The sequence below is a fragment of the Gracilinanus agilis genome, chromosome X (assembly GCF_016433145.1).
Source record: "Gracilinanus agilis isolate LMUSP501 chromosome X, AgileGrace, whole genome shotgun sequence".
Taxonomy (NCBI): domain Eukaryota; kingdom Metazoa; phylum Chordata; class Mammalia; order Didelphimorphia; family Didelphidae; genus Gracilinanus; species Gracilinanus agilis.
In genome coordinates this window covers 8,971,102-8,994,719 of record NC_058136.1, presented here as the reverse complement: position 1 = coordinate 8,994,719, position 23,618 = coordinate 8,971,102, and the positions used below count along the sequence as shown (strand labels likewise).

Here is a 23,618-nt window from a genome sequence, read left to right as displayed (position 1 = left end):
TGTCATTCTCTAGCTGCCCTCAATTGCCAGACGCCTCCTCTGATTCCACCACTGATCTCCCTGCCTAAGCTTAGGTCCCAACTAAAATCTCAACTTCTACAGGAAGCCCTCACTAATTCCTCAATTCCAGCATTTTCCCTTTTAATTATTTTCTATTTCGTGTCTATAAAGTTTGCTTTGTATATGTTTGCTTGCATGTTGTCTTCCCCATTAGATTGTAAGCTCCTTAAGGGCAGGGAGTCTTGTGCCTTTTCATATCCTGAGTGATTAGCAAAGTGCCTGGGATCTAGCAAATGCTTATTAGATGTTTACTGAATTGAATTGAATTGAATTGTTAAAAAGCAAACGTGACCTAGAAGAGTTAGCAAAATTAGGCTTTTAGATTACCATCCTCATATCAACTAGATTTGCTAACCAGCGAATGAGATACTAGCCATATTTCAGCATGGTGTAATGCAAAGAACCCAGTAATTCTTAGTAATTGTTTTATTTCCAGTTTTAAATTCTGCCCCTCCCCACCTCAGCTCAAAAATTCCTGCATTAGCCATGTTCCCCCCTCCCAAAAGGAGGGAAAAGAAAGCAGGCTTTAATCCACATTTCTTCATCTAAAGGTGGGGAGCAGGTTTCATCGGCAGTTCTCTGGCATTACGGCTGGCCATCAGTTGAGCAGAGTTCCCAAATCTTTCGGAGTTAATGGTCTCTACAACAGCTCTTGTTGTATTAAGGGTCCCCTGAGCCTGGGTATTACATGGGGCTGGAGTCCAGATTAAGCCTCTCCAGGGTCTTTCCCCTTATCAACGGAACAGCTAACATTTACATAGTGCTTCACACAGGACTATGACTAGGATGGAACATCTTCACAAGAATGAGGAGTGTCCAGGATAACATAAGCGATTAGTACAGTTATGAGTCCAGAGTACAAGCTCATTGGATTGGAGGAGTGTGGCAAGGGAAGAGAAGGCTCAAGGAGACCAGAGCCATCCCATTGGAAAGGACCTCAGAGAGCAGATGATGAAATTTAAGCTCAGAGAGGGAAAGAGACTTGCCTAAGGTCCCACAGAAGTGGGATTTGAACCCAGGTGGTTTCGTTCCACTCTTCAATTTCCCACCCCAGGAAGCTTTAGCCCGGCCTCTTCTCAAACTCTATTGCATTATATCACAATCCTCCTGAGATCCACTCCAAAGAGACTAGTAGAACTCTCCCTTCTTTGCTGTTTTGCACGAATCTCGTTCTATACTGTGTCCTCGTCTTCAGATGCCAGACCCAGTCCTGCTGCCTGAATAGACTAAGGCTTCCACCTTCACCCTTTGTTCTGAAAACACAAACCCAAGTCTTAGTAAGAAACAGGCTTCTGTGGTAACGTGAAGCAGACAACTTTGCAACTTAGTGCTTGAGGCCAGCCACATCTCCTGCGCTGGATCTTGCCAGGTCCCTTTGGGAAGGCAGCAGCTCTTGGATTAAATAAGTGTGAGAAAACAGCCAGGCTAAGAGCCTGCTTCTAAAAGCTTCTAGGGAGATCTGAAGGAATTTGTGGCAGCAGTTAGAGCTCCAAGGAACTCTGAAAGCTCATCTGTCCATTGTAAGTCTATTGCCTTCGAGCAAGCATTATGAATTCTAATGGCAACACTGAAAGGGAGACTGGGGGGCAGGGGATGGGGTCATGGTGGCTATCTGACCAGTTGCAATCTAGTCGCCCAGCTCTCACATTTGTTATCACTGTACCTCCCCCATAATGGTTTACCTGATCAGATGAGCGTTTGATGTTTTGTTTTTCTTTCTTGGAGTAGGGGGAGGAGGAAGAGTATTTGGCCAGTGAAAAAATTGCCAATAGCTGACACCACTCACTGTTTTGGGGTAAACCGTTTTCCTAGCAGTCCCACTCTGGCTGTTCCGGATACCCTGACCTCTCCTCAGATCCCACTACTCGTCTCCTTGTTGCGAGAAGCCTTCACCAACTCTGGATTCCAGTGCTTTGCTTTTCTCAATTAACCACCCCCTCCTAAATACAGCTTGCTCTGCAATAAATTAGCTTGCATGTTGTCTTCCCCATTAGGTTGTTGAAGTCTGAAGGCACAGACTTAACACAGTGCCTTTTATTCTCTTTATATTCCAAAGAGGAAAAGGACTCCTGATATTTCCAAAAGCTTTTCATAATGATGCTGGAAACTATGGAGATACTCATTAATTTGGGAAAGCTGAACAAATTATGGCATGGGGCAGCTAGGTAGACGCTGAGGCCTAGAGTCGGGAGGCCCTGGGATCAAATCTGGCCTCAGACACCACCTAGAGCCGCGTGCGCCTTGGCAAATCTCTGAAGTCCAATTACCTAGCCCTTGCTGCCCTTCTGTCTTAGAATTGATAACAAGACAGAAGATAGCAGTTTAAAAAAAATAGGATGAAAGCTTGGAAAGTCTGTATGAACTGATGCAAAGTGAAGTAAGACCAAGTTAAACAACTTTGGAAAACAGAATTCTATTCAAGAAGATGAACAACCACGACTCCAGAGGGCTGCTGATGCTACATCTCCTGCAAGAGATGGATGCAAGATGTTGAATTAAGACATATACTTTTAGAAATGTTGACAAGGAGAAAATCATTTTGCACAATCAGGCACTATCAATTTTTTTTAATTGGGGAAGGGGGAGATGAATACCTTTTCATTGTAAAGCAATAAATTGAGGGGGGAAATACTAGTGGTCTTTGATCTGTCTGAGGGAGGAAGGAGTGGTATACTCCAGGAAGACTAGCAAGTCTCCTCCATGACTCGAAAGCATTATAAAGCTCCCACAAGCCAGGGGCTGGATGTGCCCTTTCATTTCTGACATGTTCATAACAACATATAACCCAAAAATGTAATTTGTAGGCAGTTACTAAATGCTTAAAACTGAGGGAAGAACATATCAACACACTTAAGAACCTCATAAGCATCTAATACTGTTATGAGCTTAGCAAAGGGTTTGCTTTACATATGGGTCAGTAATCAGAATATTTTTTTCTACAGGAAATTAATCTCTTCTCCAAAATATCATTAGATGACCCATTAAAAACAGAAAAAGAAGAAAAAAAGCACTGCAGAAAATGGCAGGAAAAGACAGCCAGTAAAAAAAAAAAAGGCAGTAAGATGGCAGACCAAACCAGATCAGCAATTTGAAGGTCACTATGGATAACTGCTCTATGTTTTCAGTAGCAGATAACAAGGAAGTTTGATAAAATGAAGGAATGAGAAGCCATGAGTAGATAAGATACTAACCTCTTACGTAAGAAGAAAATATCTGAGAAATACCCTTTGTACCCCAACAAAGCCATTTCTTCAGGACGGGTTATCTTTATGTGGAAAAGGGCAACTCCATGTAATGTGGACTTTCGGCTTACCCACAAGAAAAAGTGTTCAAATTTACTTGAGGAGTAATACTTACTCGGTGACATTAGGAACCGTATTCTCTAAGCTACCAAAAAGGAGCAACCTTGGGGAAAAGTGAGAACAAAGCTAATAATGCAGAAGTGAGATAAAAGGGAGGCAAAAATTAACCTAAAGTAGGTTTATGTTTAGGTTGCTTGAAGCCTAACCACATTTTAGTTGCAAAAAAGTTTCCATTTCTGCCAAATCAGTGTCCTGCAGGTCAAAAAGGATCTACAAAATCAACATTTTGTATAGGACATCACAAAGCCATTCATGAAAAAAAAAAAAACATTTCTAAATATGAATGTTTCCTATGTAGCAGTAAGATACTGATACTTTTGTCCTAAGACGGCCACAATTTTTTTAATGAAACATTGAAATCTAACAGAACCCTAACAGAAAGTTCAAATCGGAACTTTCCTCAAAACTGTTTTAGCTGTAAAGATGGCTACATTTGGGCAAATTTAGCAAAAAATGATACATGATGCCTTCTAGTTCAGTTTAATCAAATAGCTTATATCCCAAGCTTGAGACAAAGAACACGTAACATATGGCTAAGAAAAATTCTTATTAACTATTTTATGTTTGCTGTTTCCAGTACATAACTGGCTGCTTTGCACGAACACCAAGTTTTGGGCCTTTATTGGATAAGGGGAAGGAAAAGGAGGTGTATATTTACGTTATGTTGAGATCCTCTGAGGGAGGGGCTGACGATTTCTTTACTGACAAGAACTAGGCCCAATTCAATTATACAGCTGCATCACTTTAAAAAAAATCCACAAGCACTACTTTTGAGTTTGGCCAATTATTAAATAGTTTACAACCTCTTCCACATCTAGTAGGCCTTGTCACTTGAAAACATGAGAAACAAATGACTACATATCATAATACTTTCTCAGGAGAGAAGAAAAATTATCTGATAAGGAATAATCCTAATTAAGGGCCATTTTTTAGGATTTCCTGTTGTATGCCAGCACTGGGAAAGACAATATCCTTCATGTATTGTCTTCTTCCAATTCCAAAACCTCACCAAGATCTCTGCGGTATGCCTCTTGGCCCAAAGAAAGTAAGGAGTAATCCATTCCTCTTGGTGTCTCTTTCCCAAACTGCCTACATCTCCAGAATTCTCTCGCTAATGTGACATAACCCTGCCTTGCTCTAAAGCAGAACCGTACTTGCTCAAACTACTTGCTCGCTTAGCTTAATTGGAAAACTCTATTAAATGAGGTTGGATCGTTCACCACTCAAAACATGAATGTGCCCGTTTGTCAATATGTGCTTTCTTCACGGGACAGTAATTGTTTGGATCTCTACCTGCTGAGTCAGCAATGACAAGTGTTATCATTTCTATGTGTCTACTTGAGGCTCACTATCTCTTTGACCTAATCCAACCCACACCAACTCAAATGAGCTCATCAGAACCTGGCTGATCATGTCACCAGGGGTGGGTGACTTTCTTCTCATCTGTTAAAAACAAGCTTTAATTTCTGAAGGTCCTTGATCTCTTCAACACTCACCAGATCAGTTGGTGACTTTTGGGGAAGACGATTTCCCAGGGCAGTTATTTTTAACAGCTCGATGCCATATTCATATTCGAAGACATTTAAAACAATCAGGATTGCATAGCTTGTCTACTTTAAGTTATTAACCCAATTAGTGCTTTATTCACATTAAAAAACTCGTACAATTTGTTACAAATATAAAACAGTGCTGTTTTCCATACATTATATCAACTTTGAAACAAACACTTAAAAGACATGGTAAAAGAATTCCTATAAACATAACATTTCCATCATGAGAAAGCTTACGTTAGCTGCCCCCCACCCCCACCCCAGCCCCCTTGTGATTCAAAAAGAGCAAACATACAACATACTGTAGGTTTATTTTTATTCAAAAAGTTACTGTCTCAAGACATAAATACAAATCAGAAAACAGTACAATTAGGACAATAGAATGTAGAGGACAACAGGTTAAGGTAAATATATAAAACATTTTTAGCTGGTTGAAAACAAAGCTGTAAGAACTGCTTTCACAAAGAAATGCTCCTTTTTCAAGAGTGAGAAAACAAATCAACTTAAGTTGAAAATCATATATACAGTCCTCTCAGCAGCTCTATTAAATGCAGTGGTGTGGAGAACAACATAGGCAGTACTTTCAGACATGAGATTATTTGTTTATGAAAGTGAGTTAGGCAGGTCTGGTTGGGGGCTGGTCAGTAAGCCCATGACTTAGTAAAATATTGAGATTTGCTCATGATCCCTTAAGATCATCTATGGTTTTTGGCTACCGCAGCCCAATGCTTACTTTTGGGAATCCAGATACAGGAAGGAAGCCTTTCTTTCAATTCATCTAACTGGGGATGTTCTGGTATTGCAAGCATAGTAAGGCATGGAATGATTAAAAGAATATACCTCAAGAACTGAGAGACAACTGACAAAAAATATACATATGTAATATAAGTTAATATTTTGTTTAAAATGATGTCTAGCTGCCTAAGCCTAGCAGAATGAGTTGATGTCAAAATGGCAGGTCGCCACTTTCTGTTGGATTTGTTTGTGAAAGGACACAAAATGAAGGTTTAAAGCTTAGCTTTCAAAGAATATTATGGGTTATGGATTTCTATTATCCCATCTAATTTACATACAGAGGAAATGTACTGTAACCTGTTAGAAGTATCTTTAACCTGAAGACTGCTTGCAAAGACAGATAGATAAAACAATATAAAATACAAATTTAAAAATCATTTTAAAGCATGGAACACTCATGCTTTTCTATTTTTAAACATTGTTAAACTTTCAATATATTTCTGAAACCTCATAATTTTAAGTTGGAATTTAAAAGTAAGAAAAAACTAAACAAACTGCGCAATTATAAAATCAGCACCAATTTATATATATATATAATTTTATTTAAAATTTAGATTCCCTATTCCCACACTCTAATAAGCTGTATAATTTTTGTTTAGAATTTTTCTGCAAACATACTACAATAAGCTTCTTTTATTTGGAGACAAAATACAGTGGCACTACTGGAAAGAATTTCACAACATTACATTTTTTTTCTTTAAAGGACAAGCAAACTTTCAGGGTTGATAATGGGCAAGCATGTCTGAGATTGGTTACCTTCTGGCAGTTCACTGAATCTGGATATTTCTGAGAAGGCTAAAGAAGCTTTTGGATTTTAAAAATATCTTAAAATACATTTTAGGTGAAAAAATTGTAAAAGTTCTGCTTCTAAGTTTACTTTTCTCCATGACTACAGCACTTAACACAAAGTTTCCACTGACTGAAGTTTTGAGCACTTAAATTTAAAATGCCAAACTCTTCTGCTCTACAATCTCAGGATGGGGAAAATTACTCCATCTGTCATTTCAGTTCATGGATGTAAACAAAAATCCAGCAGAGGTCATGATTATTTAGTACACCCAGTAAATAAATGTGTGAGAAAAGGATTTCTATCTGTATCAAGTACCTCTCAGATTCTGGTTAGATTAAAAACAAAGAGGGAATTATTTCTTATGATTTGAAATCAACTAATAGCACATAAATAAAATAACTGCTTTCCAACAGAAACTGTAGCTTATCCTCAAATTGTTTACTTGTCCTTTACTTTTTTTTTTTTTTTCAGGCAAACAAAACTGCCTCTCAATGCACTTGATCTCGGTAGGCAGGTTTCATTCTCCTTAGAGAAAAATCTGTACAGAATTTCACTGTATCTACTAGCCCAACTTTATTGAAAAACTTCCTCTTCCACTTAGAAAATGACTTCACCACAGATTAAAACATTGACACCCCAAGAACCTAATGAGAGAGGAAAAGAGATTGTTAAAATCAAGCATATATTAGATCACTAGTTCTATATAACAATTCAAAGTCAGTGAAGTAACGTACTTATGACATCCCACAAGAGATGGCCCAGTTCTCTTGCCAACTTATTTGACAAGGGCCTGTTTTTTTTTTCTTAACACGAATGAAATGATCCAATCAGAATTGACTTTACATGTACAACTAAGGACAGAAGACTCAAAAATTAATTAAAGTTCCCCAAATAAAAGTTAACATCTTATTTCATCTCACAGGTTCATGTTCATAAAGAATATTTTGGAGAAGAAAAGGTAAGACCCACTTCCAGGGCCCTTATGTTTGGTTATCTGTACTCTGAAATGAGTAGAACTAACAAAGAGTAAGCAGTCTGGGGAAAGCTATGGATCCCTCAGATTAATATTCAGAAACAATTGAAGGAAATCCTAAATTTTAGTTAAACATTAGGAGAAATAAAGATGTATTTATTTTCCCAACCATCCCAGATGAAAAACCTTGTTTTAGAGAATTTACTCCAGGTAAATTGCCATGTAATTTTAATATTTTTAGAAATCAAAGAAATAAGGATAACATGAAACAAAATGCTCTTCTCTTTTCTGCAACTTTCCAAAAAAAAAAAAAAACACAGCTGGGAAAAGAATGGTCAACATACAATACACACAACCTTAATAACTTATCAGTGTTAAGACAGTTGCTGGACAACTGAAAAGAAGATGTGTGGAGGGTGGGGTGGGAACATCTCTTTTAAAGAGAGAGAAAAAAAAAAAAGAGGGATCTAGGTTTCGGTTATGTCTTTGCTAGAAATCTAAGCGGTTACTCTGCCAATAAAGTTGAAATGAGTCATCTTTTTTGTCTTGAGCAGAAAGATAGGATGAACTTAGCTAAGTCAAGATTCGCCTCAGAGTCCCATCACAATGGAGTCCATGAAGCCTTCAAACTATTTCCCCAAATAAGATGTACACTGCTACGAAAATAGCTTTCTGAGACCTGGGAAGATATTGACCCCAGACTTAACTGTAAGTAATTAACAAGGAAAAAAGAAATGCTTTGAACTCTGTAGGGCAGGGGTCGGTTGGCAACCTTTTTGGCCATGAGAGCTATAAACTCCACATTTTTTAAAATGTATTTTCGTGAGAGCTGTACAGTGCTCGCAGTGCCACTCCTGTAACAGCGCCTGAAAAAAAAAATGGACTTTATGGCTCCTGCAGAAAGAGCCAGATATGGCTCAAGAGCCATACGTTGCCGACCCCTGCTGTAGGGGAAGAAGAAATGCATCATTCCCTAGTTCTCCCACTGTTTTGCTTTGGCAGTGATAGACTAGATGTAGATGGTGAGAATTTATCTGGGTCAAAATTAGCTCCAATAACAATACCAAGAATACTTAAGTTTTTCTATTCAGAACTTGTACACAAGACAATCAAATACTTGTTCCATGGATTAGGCACTGGGATACAAGAACAGCTTTGTTGTGCTATGCCTTCTTAGCAATATAATGGCATGCTGGCACTATTGCTCTACGGACAATTTTGATGATTAAAGAAAAAGCAGAAACTATAAAGGAAATTTGTTCTCAATATCTCCTTGTTCTTTAAACCCAAAATAGGCCTGCTCAAAAAAGGATTTATAGCTAAATAAGAATATGCACACACATAAAAAAAAATCCACTTTAGTGTTATCTTGATATTAAGAAAGAATGTCTGTAACCTGTATGTGGAGGAAAAAAGCAGAGTCACAATGGGATAAAGTAGCATTACATGCTTCCAGACAGTAGAAAGCAAATATTTAAAAAGCTAGTGTCTAATAATGAAACACCTTAAAAATTATCTTGTCAGAAATTTGTATGAAATATGTAGACATATCTAAGAATTGTCTTACAGTGATCTCAAGACTGTCTATGGAAATTGTGTGATATAATCAGAAATATACTGATTTCATTATATTATATTGCCTTCTAGAAAGGAATTTAATAATTTTTGTATTATTTACTGTCTTTAATGTAACTTACAAATCATCATAAAATTATAGAGAATTTCAGTATACACATGGACATGCTAGTTGGAAATAGATGTCAGATATAGCTGACAAAAGAATGGTAATTTGAAGGTGAATTTTAAATTCATTATTTTTTCTCATTTTCATTAGGAAAACAAGTAACATCTCTCTGATGAAATGTTAAGAGCTATAAAACCTGAGAGATCAAATAGTCCAACCTCCTCATTTACAGATAAGAAACCTGAAGGCCCCAACAGGGAAATGCCTTGGGAAAGATCACATGTCTAGAGTAAGCTTTTATCACATTATGTCATGTGAATTCCCTCATGTACCTTACTACAGTATTCTAGAATTCTATTACATAATACTTTCATTGATTCCTAATTGTTTGCTATGTAGATTATACATATGAATAAGGAGTAGGGATCAGGTAAAGGAACAGCGTAAACTCGACTTGTTGGGAATGAAGAAGACATGGTTTTTAATCCTGGCTCTGCTGCTATGTGGCCTTACCTAAAACATTTAAGCTTTCTGAGCTCCTGTTGAACTAGAAATCTGTGGAATTCTAGTCCTGTTACTCTAATATTGAAGATTGTTTTTAAAAGCCCTCAATATCAAATGAATGGCTTAATGTTTCATGCTGCATATTTCAAACACTATTTCCCTAAAGTGAGTGACAAAAAAAGCAATAAAAAAGGACAAAAATTTAAATTGTTTTTTTGTTTAAAAAAAAAAAAAAACCTCCTTCTCTATTGTATCAATAACTAAAAACAGAGGGAATTTCATGAAACACAAAACAGGTTTTACTTAATCAAAAGGCTACAAATGTACCTAGAAAGAAGTCATTTCTTAATTTGAAAAAAATGTTCCACTTTTAAAATCACCTAACCACAGAATGATAGCCTGCTGCCATCATGTGGTGTAATGAGGAAATGAAAGTTTAGGTTCCACAGCATGTGGGAAAGTCAATTGATATAGACCAAAAAACACACATGAAAAAAAATAGTGATCCCACATGGAATCTGCTATGGGACCTTTAACAAATAACCTCTATGCCTCAAACACAATAAGAATGCTGTGCCACATAGATCCAATGTGAAAAGTAATACAAAAGTGTTAAGTCACAATTTTACAAACTCCCATCTTTCTATACTGACCTTAGAGTTTCGAACTACTAAATCAAAAACAAAAATTAAAAAAAAAAATTAAAATGCTGATCTTTCATCCACGGGATAAGTCAAGGACAATGTTTAGGAAACACAAATTTCAATAATGGCAGCCTGCCTCTCTCAGGATATCAGAAAGAAGGAAAATTTTTACTATAATTTTTTTTCATATTAAGGAAAAACAGAAAATCATTTTGGTTAAACACTTGGTTTTAATGCCTGCTGTGAATCTCTAAAATGTATTACTGCTTTCCTGTCTTGAGACATAGAGAATACTGAATGTAATTCAATATAACCCTGATGGACTGTAAATGTAAATGTAAAGATTAGGTTGAATATATAAAGCTAAAGAAAAATATTATTTTTAACCATTATCTGTGGAGTTAACATAAAGAACTTCCTACCAATGAATTATTTGAAACTGTGAGTACCTACAGTCTTGTAAGATAGTGAACACTAAAAGTGTACAGTGGCTCTACATGTGCTAGGGGGTGTAGACTTTCTTCCAAGCCAGGCCTTGAGTAGCTGGCTCAGAAGAGCATAAGGGCATTGGGCACTAGAGAACCTGGAAGAATATGATGAAAGACAAACCAGGCGAAATTCTGCTTAGGATGGTCCTTGCTTGGCAGGCACTAGAGACAAGTTAATAAATATGCTGAACATTCAGAGACTTCATTTGAGGTCAGAAAAGAGCCTAGCTTCTGACATTTTCCTTCATAAAAATTTAAAATAAAAGTCATTTCCCTCCAATTCTTTGTGATAAAATACTCAGATTAGTGTTCCTTTGTAAGGAAAAATGGAACATTTCTGTCTTAGAGTTGTTACTAAGACAAAGCAGCCCAGCTAGATGACAGACACAGTGAATAGAGTACTAGGTCTGGAGTCAGGAGGACCTGACCTGGCCTCAGACACTTCCTATTTGTGTGACCTGGGCAAGTCACTTGACCCTAATTGACTAGCCCTTAGCCCTTCTGTCTTAGAGTTGTTACTAAGACCTGGAGAGGGGTGGAGGATGGAACAAAGGAAAGCATGTCTGGGTTTTCTTCCAAAATGAAGACTTACTTCCTTGAGAACAAGGGCTAATAATAATAATAATAATAATAATAATAATAATAATAATAATAATAATAATAATAATAATAATAATAACAATAATAACAATAACAATAATAATAACAATAATAATAATAATAATAATAATAATAATAATAATTCTTTATCACAGGCCTAAAGGACAGAGCACTGCACACTGCTGTCATTTAGTTATTCAGTTGTGTTCAACCATTCATGAGGTTTTTTTAGCAAGGATCCTGGAGTAGTTTGCCACTTCCTTCCCCAGTGGATTCTTTTGCCAGGCAATCAGAGGTTAAGTCACTTGCCCAGGTTCACAAAGATAGGCAGTGCCTGAGGCTGTATTTGAACTCAAAGTCTTCCTAACTCTAGACTTGCACTCTCCACTGAACCACAGCTGTTTATTGAATATGTGCACAAGAAGTTAATGTTTTTTCTAAGTCCTTCACCATCACCATCTTCCTCAACATGATCATCATCTCTGTGGCCTTTTGAATGTTAGAAAGTAGGTATCCTCCAAAGGTATGCGAAAGAAATGTAATCCTTAATTTTTAGAAGTAGAGAAAACAAGGGCTCAAGAGGCAAGCTAAAAAGATGCTAACCAAGACTGTGATCTGTTTTTATTCCAATTAATACAAGGCAACTTTTTCTTTCCCCTTGCTTTCTTTGGTCAATCCATAGAAGTAAAAACCCTTTTAAAAATGCCCCAAAATAAATATACTTTGTTCTGGGACAGAAGAGTAGGAAAGTACTTCTATTTCATAGTGATCAATGGAAAAAGCCAACAATTCAATCCCTGGAGACCAAGGTAAAGGAAGGGTAGTGACTTGGAATCTTGCCAAAGAACACCCAAGGATTTTTTCAATCAAAAAGCCCCAAATTACAAAAGCTTCATCACTGAGGTGCTCCTATCACCCTCTCCTCTCTGTAAACTCCCCAAAACTTTCCAGTGTCCCATTTCCTACTACTTGAATTAGAATATGGTAAGACATGCCCCTAGCATTCCAAACTAGAATTCAGAATGTAATTTCTCATAGAAAAACTGCTGTATGTGAAAGTCTCATCAGGTATAGAATGAATTAATTAGGCTTTGTCAATTAGTCTGGGAACCAGTTCTTCAAGTATAATACGATTTGATGGAAGAATGTACTCGGCAAGTTCCAAACAACTCACAAACATGTTGAACACAACATAAATTTTAAATTGAAGCCCCCTATACTTTTGAGTTTGAAATCCTAATGACTTAAATGAGACCTACTGATTCATCCATAATTGAAGCAGGATCAAAGAAATCAGGCTTCAGCTCTGTCCTCTCTCTCCTGTTCTTGGATGGTGGCTTTGAAAAAAAAAAAAAAAAAAAGAAAGAAAGAAAAAGGAAAGTAAGTGTACATTCACAGATGGAGCCTGATAATGTAGTATTCACATTGGCACTATCATGCAACAGGGCTCCATTATTTTGCAATATTAGCACTATATTACATATAGACTATGGAAGAATAAAGAGTTCACCCAAGGAAAATTTTATAACAATGTAGCTAAAATGCAAATACAACATTTCAAAAACAAGATTTCAATAGCAAAGACAGTTTGAAAAACAGCTTCAAAATAGAGTTCAAGTACAAATAAACTATACCTGACCAATAAAATACATTACTTCAAAATGCATAACGTCATTTTCTTAGGGACTTTCTTCGACAACTGCAACTAGCAATAATTAAGTATCTGCTAAATTGGCACAAGGCCCTGCACTAAGCCCTAGGAAATGCAAGGATATAAGATCTGGACCTTTATCCTTCAGTAGCTTACAATCTAGGTAAGGAAAACAAATATATTTAAATCTTGATTTGAATTTTCATAGCTAAATTCAAAGGAGGGCTATAAAGCAGTATGAGAGAACAGGACTATGAGATTACAATAAAGAAAAATCACTGTCCAATATGGCAGGAGAGTTGGAAGAATAAAGTTGAAGGTAGCAAAAAATATATCAAGTAATACTTGATCCAATAGGTAAAGGAGGAGTAGAATCATTAAAGGGTTTTGAGAAACAAAGTGATCAAACTCTTCTTTGGAAGCAATGTATAAGCAAAAGTAACAACAGACTAGACAGAGGGAGAGTAGTTAGAAGGATACAGTAATAGTCCAAATAAAGAGATAAAAAAAAAAAAAAGGCAGAACTAGAATGTAATGGAGGGATTGATTTAAGGGATATCATAGAGAGGAAAGACGAAATCAGTTTTCAACACAATAAGTTAGCAGGAATTACAGATAGAAATAAAAAGCTGGAAGTTAGTTTTACATGTAGAAAAAGATTTTTTTAAAGATAGAAGTGTTTAAATATGTGAAAATTTTCAGAAATAAGGGGAAAGGAAACCCAGTTGAAAACACTTGGGTCAAAATCAAGGGGGGGGGGGGGGGGAGGAGGAGAGGAAGAAGTGATGTTGTCATATAACCCACCTAGAAAGAAAGAATAAATTATTGAGAAGCGTAGGAAAGATATCATAAGCTTGCCATGAAATAGTGATAAGGAATGTCAGTTAGTGGACATCTGCTAGAGTGCTTTCTCCACCAAAAGCAGAGTAGCTAATAATTCCTTGGCTTGACTTAACAATAATCTCATCCTTCAGAAAGGTAGAGGAACTAACAAGGAAAACTGGTAGAATTGATTTTCACCAATAAAGATGAATGCTGCTGTTGGTAGAATGGGACAAACAAGGGGAAGGAGGGAGGAGTACCCATTTCATATTACACCACAAAAAAAAAAATATCAGCCAAAGAGGGATAGGCAACATTTAAGAAGGAAATTCTAAAGACACAAAAGGTAACAATTCTGATCAGAAAGAGTACTTTTTTCTAAAGAAAATGGCACACAGAATGTCACTAACATTCTTTTTTCATGATTTGAAAACTTATGAAAACTATGTAAAAAGAAACCAAAGTCAATATATTTAAAAGATATACATAAGCAGATGAAAATGAAAACAGGCAAGATTGGAAAGGAAAGCTAAAGACAAGCCCCTCCAAAAAGGGGGTGGGGGTGGGGTGGTGGCACCATGGAAATGAAACACAAGATAAACTGGGAAAAGGCCAGAGAGTAACTACTTGTCCTTGATGAGTTCAAGTTATTAGGCCTACACAAACTAAAGCTAGGATACTGAAAGAAATGGAAGATGTATTCATAGGCCACTGATTAGTAACCTTGGGAAAGGTACCACAAAACTTGAGAGGGAAAAATATTCTGACTATATAAAGAAATCAACTAAGTCCTACAAACTACAAATCAGTGGCTTTGATTGAGATTCCCGACAAAATTCTAAAATATATATTTATAGAAATGGTCTCTAGACAGCTAGAAAAATACCAGTTATCAAATAACCAATTTAATTTCATTGAAACAGGTCATACCAAACTGACTACAGTGTTATTTTTAAGAGTTACCATATTCAGGGGAATGCTGTATATGTAGTGTACCTAGATTTTATAGTCCTTCATACCATTCTTGTGGAGAAGACAGAAAAATGCTGAGAAACAGTGACTTCAGAAATGAAAAAATAGAGAGACCCAAAGGGTTAATTAATGGTCCAATAAAATTGGCAAGTCATCAGTAGGGTAACCAAAGGGATCTATAGTTGACCCCGTGTAACATTTTTTTAATCAATGACTTAGATAAAGGTATGAAATAGCACATACAATAAGTTCATACAAGACAGAACCAGAAGAGATGTATGACAGGACATGAAAGAATTTGATCCACATCCATTAAGAAGAATGGATGAGTATAAAAGTTGAGATAAAAAAAGTCAACTTTTTTTAAATCAGAAGGGAGAAATATGGCTACATAGGAGACCCAAGCATTTTCATGAATAGCAAACTTATCTTGGACCACAAAGAGCACAATGTCCAGTGGTAGGGAAGTGATCACTCTCTACTGTACTCTGTCCTTGCCGGATGTAGGCACCTTATTTTAAGGACCTTTATAAATTAAAGATTATCCAGAAGGAAGCAATTAAGACAGTAAAGAGCCTTGAGTTAAATCCAAATGTTTATCAGCTAAAGAAACTAGAAATATTTAACCTAAAGAAAAACAACTTCCAAGTACTGAAAGATCATGGACAATAGGACAGGTAACACAAAACTGAAGAAGTGAAAAATACCCACCACAGAAGGGCTGCCACAACTAAAAAGGATTAGATTGAAACAAGTTAAAAAAAAAAAACTAGAAGCAATGAGTATAAAGAGAGAGAATTAGTATCTTAAAGTACAAAACTCAGAAATGGATTGCGAGAAGGAGTGGGCTCCTCTTTAGACTATCTTCAAGTAAAGCCTAAATAAATAACCACCTGCCAAGTACGACATAGACAGATTGGTTCTGGTATAGTGCCCCTGAAGTCCCTCCCAGTGCTGATTCTGGAGAATGCTTATATCTAGAAGGTGGGAGGAAGAAGATGTAAAGAAACACAGAATAGTATGATCAGAGAGAATTGGCTGAAGAAAGGTTGGTGTCAGAGAATCCAAGGGCCAAATTAAAAAGGGAGATGGTACACATGTCCACAGAAAATTCTGTGAAATGCTGTGCAGAAGTCAAGGAAAAAGAAAGACTCATTGAATTTATTATTAAGCAGATTATCACTGAATTCTTCTTTCTGCGTTTCAGCAGAGCAGTAGAGACAGGAGCAAGATTGTAAGCAAGAAAAGATGGAAATAAGTGGCGAAAAACTGGAAATATTGAGTCTAGAGATTGGATTTTGGCAGCAAAGTAGAGAAAGGAGATGGAAAAAGCAACCTGATAGGGTGGAATTGAAAGAAGTTTTCTGTTTTCATTTTAGGACTGGGGAGAATTAAGCAGATTTGTAGATGAAAGAATAGCCTATCTAGGTAGAAAGACTGAAAATGCAAAGAGAATGGAATGAAATAGGGAAATATCAGAGAGGAGGGAGGAAGATATGGCATAGAGGTTACAAGCCTTGAACTTAGCCTTAGCATTAAGGCCAATTCCAACTGTATATAAGAAAGAAAGCTGGAAAAGATACATGACAACACAGATGGTTCAAAGACAATTAAAGCTCACACATCAAATGACCCTGATCTTTTCTATAAACTGGAAGTCAAAGCTGAGATTGACCTATGGCACTTCAATCTTCCTTGATGGCAACAAAATATCCAGCTCTCAAGAGCAGATTATAGGTAGGTAGATATTTTTAAAAGCATATTTCTGTTCAATTTTATGTGAAGTTAAATGAGTTCTCTTCTACCAACTGATTTTAAAAGTTCTTAATTTGTCTCAAAATAAGATAGCAATGAACCAATCATATTTTTGATAACTATAAAAAGTGGGACTATATGCTGGATAATAATTATATTTTAAAATAGAATCTTTGAACAACATTTGATTAAATCATATCTGGATATTTAGATTTAGCAGAATATACACTAGGTATCCTGAACATAAACCTAGGTTCAAATAGATTATATGCAAACAAAAGACCTGGAAGCTATCTTAACTTGAGACCTAAAGAAAAACCTCCAATTCTAAGCATATACTTCAATATGCTTCAATATTCAACCCTCTTCTCTAACAGTGACAAAATAATTCAATCAAGGGTATACACTAATGCCAACATTCTTCACTAATATTGAGAGGTAACAAACGACCTTACTACTAAAATGAAGGAATCATGATCTTAAAAGACGAAAGAAGTACTTACCAAGTCTATATCCATTGTGTCAAAATCCATCCCCTCATTAAGATCCTCAATCCTCCCTTCCGAGGACATCATGACATCTTCAACAATTGGTTCTTCATCATCTTCCATTAGGCTGGTACCACGCCGACTAAAGAAACAAAATTTGAAATCGTCAAGATTGAAAGCAAATATTATGAAAGATTATTGGCAGAATAGAAATTGATTAAATTTATTTTAAAAACACAAATGCTCAAACATCTATAAAGCCTGAAAGTTTCTGTTTATTTTACTTTACTATGAGAAATGAAAGTATGACTAAGTTATGCTATCTTCTAAATGTCATGAAACAATATGATATGAGTATCAAATAACCCTAGCAAGAGAAGTTATTTTTGTGATTAGTTAGATCAGCAAATATGTTTGCAAAGTGCTTTCTGAATAAGAACAGATGAAGAAAATGAGGTTATGTGACTCATCCATGGGTTGGTGCAGCTAAGGAAGTACCTGAAGCAATTGAACACATGTCTACTGACACCAAATCTAGCACTCTATCCAATGTACTATGCTGCCTTTCAGTCAATAAGCAATTATTAAGGGCTATGTGGTAGGCACTACATGAAAAGATAAAGTGAAGAAATAATTACAAGATTTACTTCATTCCAGCTTCCTTGAATAAGAGATGAGTCTCCAAGACATAAAAGAGACCACTGAAAATTCTTTAGAATACAGATAGCAACTTTCTTCTCTCATTGACAATTTATAAGCCTTATATACTTTTTAAAGTTGAGAAACCTATTTGCAAAAACTAAAAGTGAATATTCTAACCTTAGCAAAGAGTCAAAACATTCTCAATGTATAAATCATGATACAAATACAACTGCTTGTGTTCAAAAGCAGGTTCTGAACAAGTTATCCCAATTCTGGAGACTCAATTTTACAAAGAAAAGCTTAGACCAGGGGAAAAGAAATTCCTCAATATGGAAATTCATATAGGGGGAAGATTTGGTACTATTTGGTCACAAAGGACAAAACTAGAATCAGTGAAAGTTACAGGAAGATTTTTAGTAAAAATAAGGGAATCCTTATCATTCAGCAAGCAGCCCATTTCAAAACCAGAATGGACAGGCATAAGAATGTCTAAATTCCTTATCATTTTGTGTTAGGATTGTTAAGAGGAGAGGATTCATACTTGGGATAAGAGTTGGACAAAATAACACTTGAAAGAGTTCCTATTAACACAAAGATCCCTGATTCTGACTAAACTAAAGAGTTACTTTAAGAAAAAATAGTATCCCTCTCTTAGAACTCATAAGCTTAAGTTTAATTGAAAAGAAAAACATATAAAATTCAGAAAATTAGCATTCAAACCTCAGTCATAGAGTTAAAGTATGCTCTTTCTAATCATCATCTGAAATGTGTTTGAGATCTGTTCCTTTAAGGCAGGGGTCGGCAACATATGGCTCTTTCTGCAGGAGCCATAAAGTCAATTTTTTTTCAGGCGCTGTTACAGGAGCGCCCACTGTGAGCACTGTACGGCTTTCACGAAATTACATTTTAAAAAATGTGGCATTTATGGCTCTCACGGCCAAAAAGGTTGCTGACCCCTGCTTTAAGGGCTTATATGCCAACTCGCCAACTCAGAAAACTCCCCTTTTCTACCTCTCCCTTCTCCACTTTACTGGCAACTGTCAGAGAAATACTCTTTAATGCATGCCTGGAGCAGTACTGACAGGACTATAGCCAGAAGAAAGAGGAAGAAGAGACTCCACAGGCTCTACTTCTACTTCAGCTACTCCCCAAAGCCTGCAGATTGTCCAGCCCTAGTCATTAGATTATAACAAACAGATCATTAGAGGTCATCTAGACCAACCACTTCATTTTACCTGAGGAAACTGAGGTCCTGGAAGGTTAAATATTTTGTCCAATATCAAGGAGAAAATGGAAGATCCAGAATTTAAAAATTGATCTTCCAAGGACAAATTCCTGAACATGTACCTTATTTCAATCACCAAGACACATCACACTCACCCAATGTACACAATGAGAGTCTGGATTTTCTCTGAAATGTACATTTTTATTCAACTAGGAGGGCCCATCTGTCAGTTTAAAAGGAGGGTAATGAAGAGATGTGAAGGAAAATTTATTTCCTCTATGGTGTCCATCTTATTACTAATGCTAAAGAGATAGAAGAGATGGGCCCTCAAGCCCTTACATGAACTGAAGAAGGACATGCACAAGGCTTAATTCTGGAAGGAAAATAAATACAGGGTACTATTTTTCTCTACCTCCTTACCCTTCTCATGCTATTCAACTACATCCCTAATCCCTCCTGCCAATAATCCTTTTGGTTGAAGTTGGCCTTGAAAGAGAAGAGGAATACCACAAGTAAACTGGAGCTAAGGGAATCCATATTTCTAAAATCTGGCCAGGTGAGTAAAAGAGACAAATATATGGAGTAGTGGCCCTGTCAACAAAAATTGAAATGCCAAAACCATTTCCCGCTTAAAAATTTCTTACTTGGGCTATGGTACTCTATGAGTTAGATTTTTATGAGTTAGCCTTTGAAGCTCAAAATGTTGATTTCATTTTGCCTTAGAAGAAAATGTATCAAGAAAACAAAATAACCGACTTTTTGGAAAGACTACCAATACTTTCATTAAGGTTCGAGTCAGATTTCTAAATCAAGTTTCAGAGGAAAAAACGTCTTTAACTTATGATGAAATGTAATCTCTTACAAATATAAAGTGAAGCCTTTTGGTAGCTTCTCGGTTAAAAAATATTTTACAAAGCCCTTTTATATGTATTATCTACATGGCCCTATAAATCTAAAATGACTAACTGTGAGTTGAAATCAAGGATAACTACGGAGATAGTAAAAGTACTCAGTTGCCCTTCAAGAATTCAAGCAATCTGAACCAGAACTATATACATAAGTCCTGAAACAACCAGTAGATGTGATTGCTAAATCATTGCCAGTAGTACTTAAAAAATCATGGAAAGCCAGAGAGGTAGTACGATACAGAGAAAGCACAAATATTCTTCTAATTTTCAAAAAAGGGAAAAAGAACAATATGAAAAGTGAGCTTGATTTTGATTTCTGGGAAGTTTTTTGTTTTGTTTTAATCTAGATTTGACACCAAATCAAAAAAGCATTTCTATATACAATAGAAAAAGAATATTGTGAGGCTTGCTATTCCTCTATGACAAAATGAACATATAAATTTCAAAACTGTCCTTTTTGCCTGTGTTTCCTTTTAAATTTCCTTCTGTCCTTTTCTGGGAACTTAAAAGAAATATAATGATCCTTCTTTTTTTTGATTTTGGCAACTCAACTTGTAGCCCTATCTTCCCTTGGGGGCTTGGAGGGGATGGGGGAATCAAAACCCTTGTAACAAATGTGTGTAGTGAAGCAAAAGAACGCCCAACAGGGAAATAGTGATTACTTAAAGTAGCATGGCTTACTCAAGAACAAGTCATGTCAAAACCAACATCATTTCCCCTTTACACAGAATGACTAAACAAGTAAATGAAGAGAATGCTACTCCGGATATTAGCAAGTCTTGAGATAAAGTATCTCGTACTATCCTTATGGAAAGGATGAAAGATATGGATTAGATGAAAATGCAATCTCATACAGATTCAGAACTGGTTAGGTAACCAGTCTCAAAGAATAGCTGTATATAGCAGATCTCCAGTCAAGTCTCTCCAGGATATAAATACCCTGGATCAAGGCATTTTTGGCATGCTAATCAAATTTACAAATGATATAAAGTGGGAGGAATAGCTCATATATTGATTAAATGGAATAAGAGTTAGGGATGGGGAATGAACCACCTGTGGTACCACTGGCATATAGAAATCCCAGATGAAGATATATTCTACCAATGTAGGTAGAAACTTTATCAGCACTTATAGTCAATAATAGTATTGCAGCAGCAACAACAACAATAGCTAACATTTATATAGAGTTTACTCTGTGTCAGGCACTGTGCTAAGTACTTTACAATTATTATCTTATTTGATCGTCAAAACAACCCTGAAAGGCATGTGTTAACTCTTATTGCCATTTTACATATGAGGAAACTAAGGCAAAAGAAGGTTAAGTGACTTGCCCAATGGCTATTAAGCATCTGAAGCCCTATTTGAATCCAGGTCTTCCTGACTCCAGGTTCATTGCTCTATTCACTGAACGACTTAACTTAGTTGCCTGGGAAAATTTAATGGATTTCCTAGAGCACTGAGAGGTTTAGTGAATTGACCAGGGTCACATGGCTAATAATGTGCCAAAGGTGAGACTTGAGCCCAAGTCTTCCTGGCTCTGAAGCCAATCTTTTAATCAATACTACAGTTTGCTAATAATAAAGAATCTACTTAGGGGATATGTAATAGGTATTTAATAAGTTTGTGCCAATAAAAAAAGAAAAAAGAAAAAAATCAACCTAAGTATAAGATGGGAAAAGAATGGTTAAGACAGTACTTATGGAGCGAGGGCAGGAAGGGGTGGGGGTCAGACACCACTGCAACTTTTAGTGAACCACAAGTTCACTAAGTCAGTAGTGTGAGATAACAGTCAAAAAAGCCACTATGATTTTGGGCTACAATGGGGGGCCTAGTTTCTAGGAATAAGACAATGATAGTCCCTTTGTACTATGTGCTATCAGACCGTATCTGGACTATGTTCAACTCTAGTCACCATGGTCTAACATATTGTTATGCTTGAGTATGCAGAAGACAATCATAAAAAGCATCTGGCCATGAGTTTGTGTCATAAAGACTGGTTGATGGAACTCGGCATGTTTAGCCTTCAGAAGGGCAATACAATAGCTGTCTTCAAGTATTTGAAGGGCTATGTTGTGGGAAAGGGATTGGACTTATTCTGCTCGGCCTCTAGAGTGCAGAAGCAAGTTAAAAAAAAAAGTCACTTAGGCCTGATATCATGAAATATTTCCTTACAATTAGAACTGTCAAATAAAGGATGGAATGGCTGGAGAGCTCCCCATGCTTGGAGGTCTCCAAGCCCTGTGGTGTAAGGTTTATACTAAATGGCCACTGCGGTTCAGTATTTTCCAACTCTTAAGTCTATGGACCTCAAGACAATCTTGTGAAACAGACCAGGCATATATCAGGATTCAAGAGATGAGTGACCTGAATGATTTGGTCAACATTTCAAATATATTAAAATAAATAAGATTAGATATCAACACTCTGATGTGCTTTTTACTGGATTAGGATGTCTATAAAAAGGTTTAGACCAGGCACAATTTCAAGGATGTTAAAACTGAATTAGAGAAAATCCCAGACTTACAAAAATATGGCCCTCTCACTTACATGGCATGCTGAAGGTTAGTTCGCAGCTTAACATAGCTCATTGCTGCTCTCTCTTGCTGTTGCCTGGCTGCTTCTTCTTGTTGTCTTTGAGCTAACATCCATGTTACCTGCGTGCTTCAAGGAGAATTTTATTCTTCTTTAACTGAACTTTTTTTTTTGGTATGTTGTTAATAAATTTAAAGCATAGAAAATGATCAATTGTACTTACTTATAATCGAGTGGTGTAGGATGGTGTTCTGGCTGTATCGGATAGACACCCATGTAGTTCTCCTCTGGTCGTAATCTTTTAGGCTCTCTCATTATAGTCGAAGTAAGCTGTGGTGTCTGCATCATAACAGGGGTGTGCATTGTCTGTTCTCTATTCAACCACATGCTATCACTACTACTACTTTCTTCAGCTAGAGGGAAGAATAAGTAAGCAATGTCAATTAAACACAGTGACCGTATAGCATCAGATTTATAATTTAGGCCAGATAGGTCAAAAGAGCGAGACCAATTAAAGCATTAAATGTTCATTTCATAAGTGAACATATAAATAAATATGTCTCTGTGCATATGTGTACATACACATAGATGTGTGTATGTATGTGTGTATATGTATGTTTTGGAGTTTGTTTTTTATAAATGTGTTTGTACACTAGTTATCTGGTACCTGAGGCATCAACCTACTTATTTCCAACAAATGTTTCAATCAAGAAGCACTTTCGATACTTTGTCATCACAATAAAACCAAGAGTCAAGAAACTGCTTCAACCAACAAAACATTTCATTTCATTGTGTAAATGAAAAGGAAAATTAAGAATAACATCACTGTGAAAGAGCAGCTCATTTGTAAACTGTGAATGGAGACAGGGAAATCATGTTATAAAACAGCAATTAGCACTGAAGGGAGGAGAAAGAGTCTACAGAAAGTTTAGGATAAGAATAGATTTAAGTAGAGAATTTAATCATTTAAGTGGAAGGAAGATAACAGAAAAAAATGAGGAAAGACCCTTTAAGATTTCTGTAAAAAACTACTTTTTTAGGGGGCAGCTGGGTAGCTCAGTGGATTGAGAGCCAGGCCTAGAGACGGGAGGTCCTAGGTTCAAATCCGGCCTCAGACACTTCCCAGCTGTGTGACCCTGGGCAAGTCACTTGACCCCCATTGCCTACCCTTAC

The 23,618-nt window shown here is 36.5% G+C and overlaps 1 protein-coding gene across 1 annotated transcript in view; it reads right to left on the bottom strand.

Moving 5' to 3' along the window:
- Window positions 1-5,264: 5,264 nt before the first annotated feature.
- The window catches only part of STAG2 (stromal antigen 2), a 130,131-nt gene continuing 111,777 nt past the window's right edge, over window positions 5,265-23,618 (bottom strand). The window contains exons 31-35 of the mRNA XM_044682722.1: window positions 22,669-22,858; window positions 22,461-22,574; window positions 17,154-17,280; window positions 12,710-12,787; window positions 5,265-7,201 (exon numbers count right to left, since the gene is read on the bottom strand). Of these exons, the coding sequence (XP_044538657.1) occupies window positions 7,178-7,201; window positions 12,710-12,787; window positions 17,154-17,280; window positions 22,461-22,574; window positions 22,669-22,858 (533 nt within the window). The 3' untranslated portion in view covers window positions 5,265-7,177. The remainder of the gene's footprint in view (window positions 7,202-12,709; window positions 12,788-17,153; window positions 17,281-22,460; window positions 22,575-22,668; window positions 22,859-23,618) is intronic.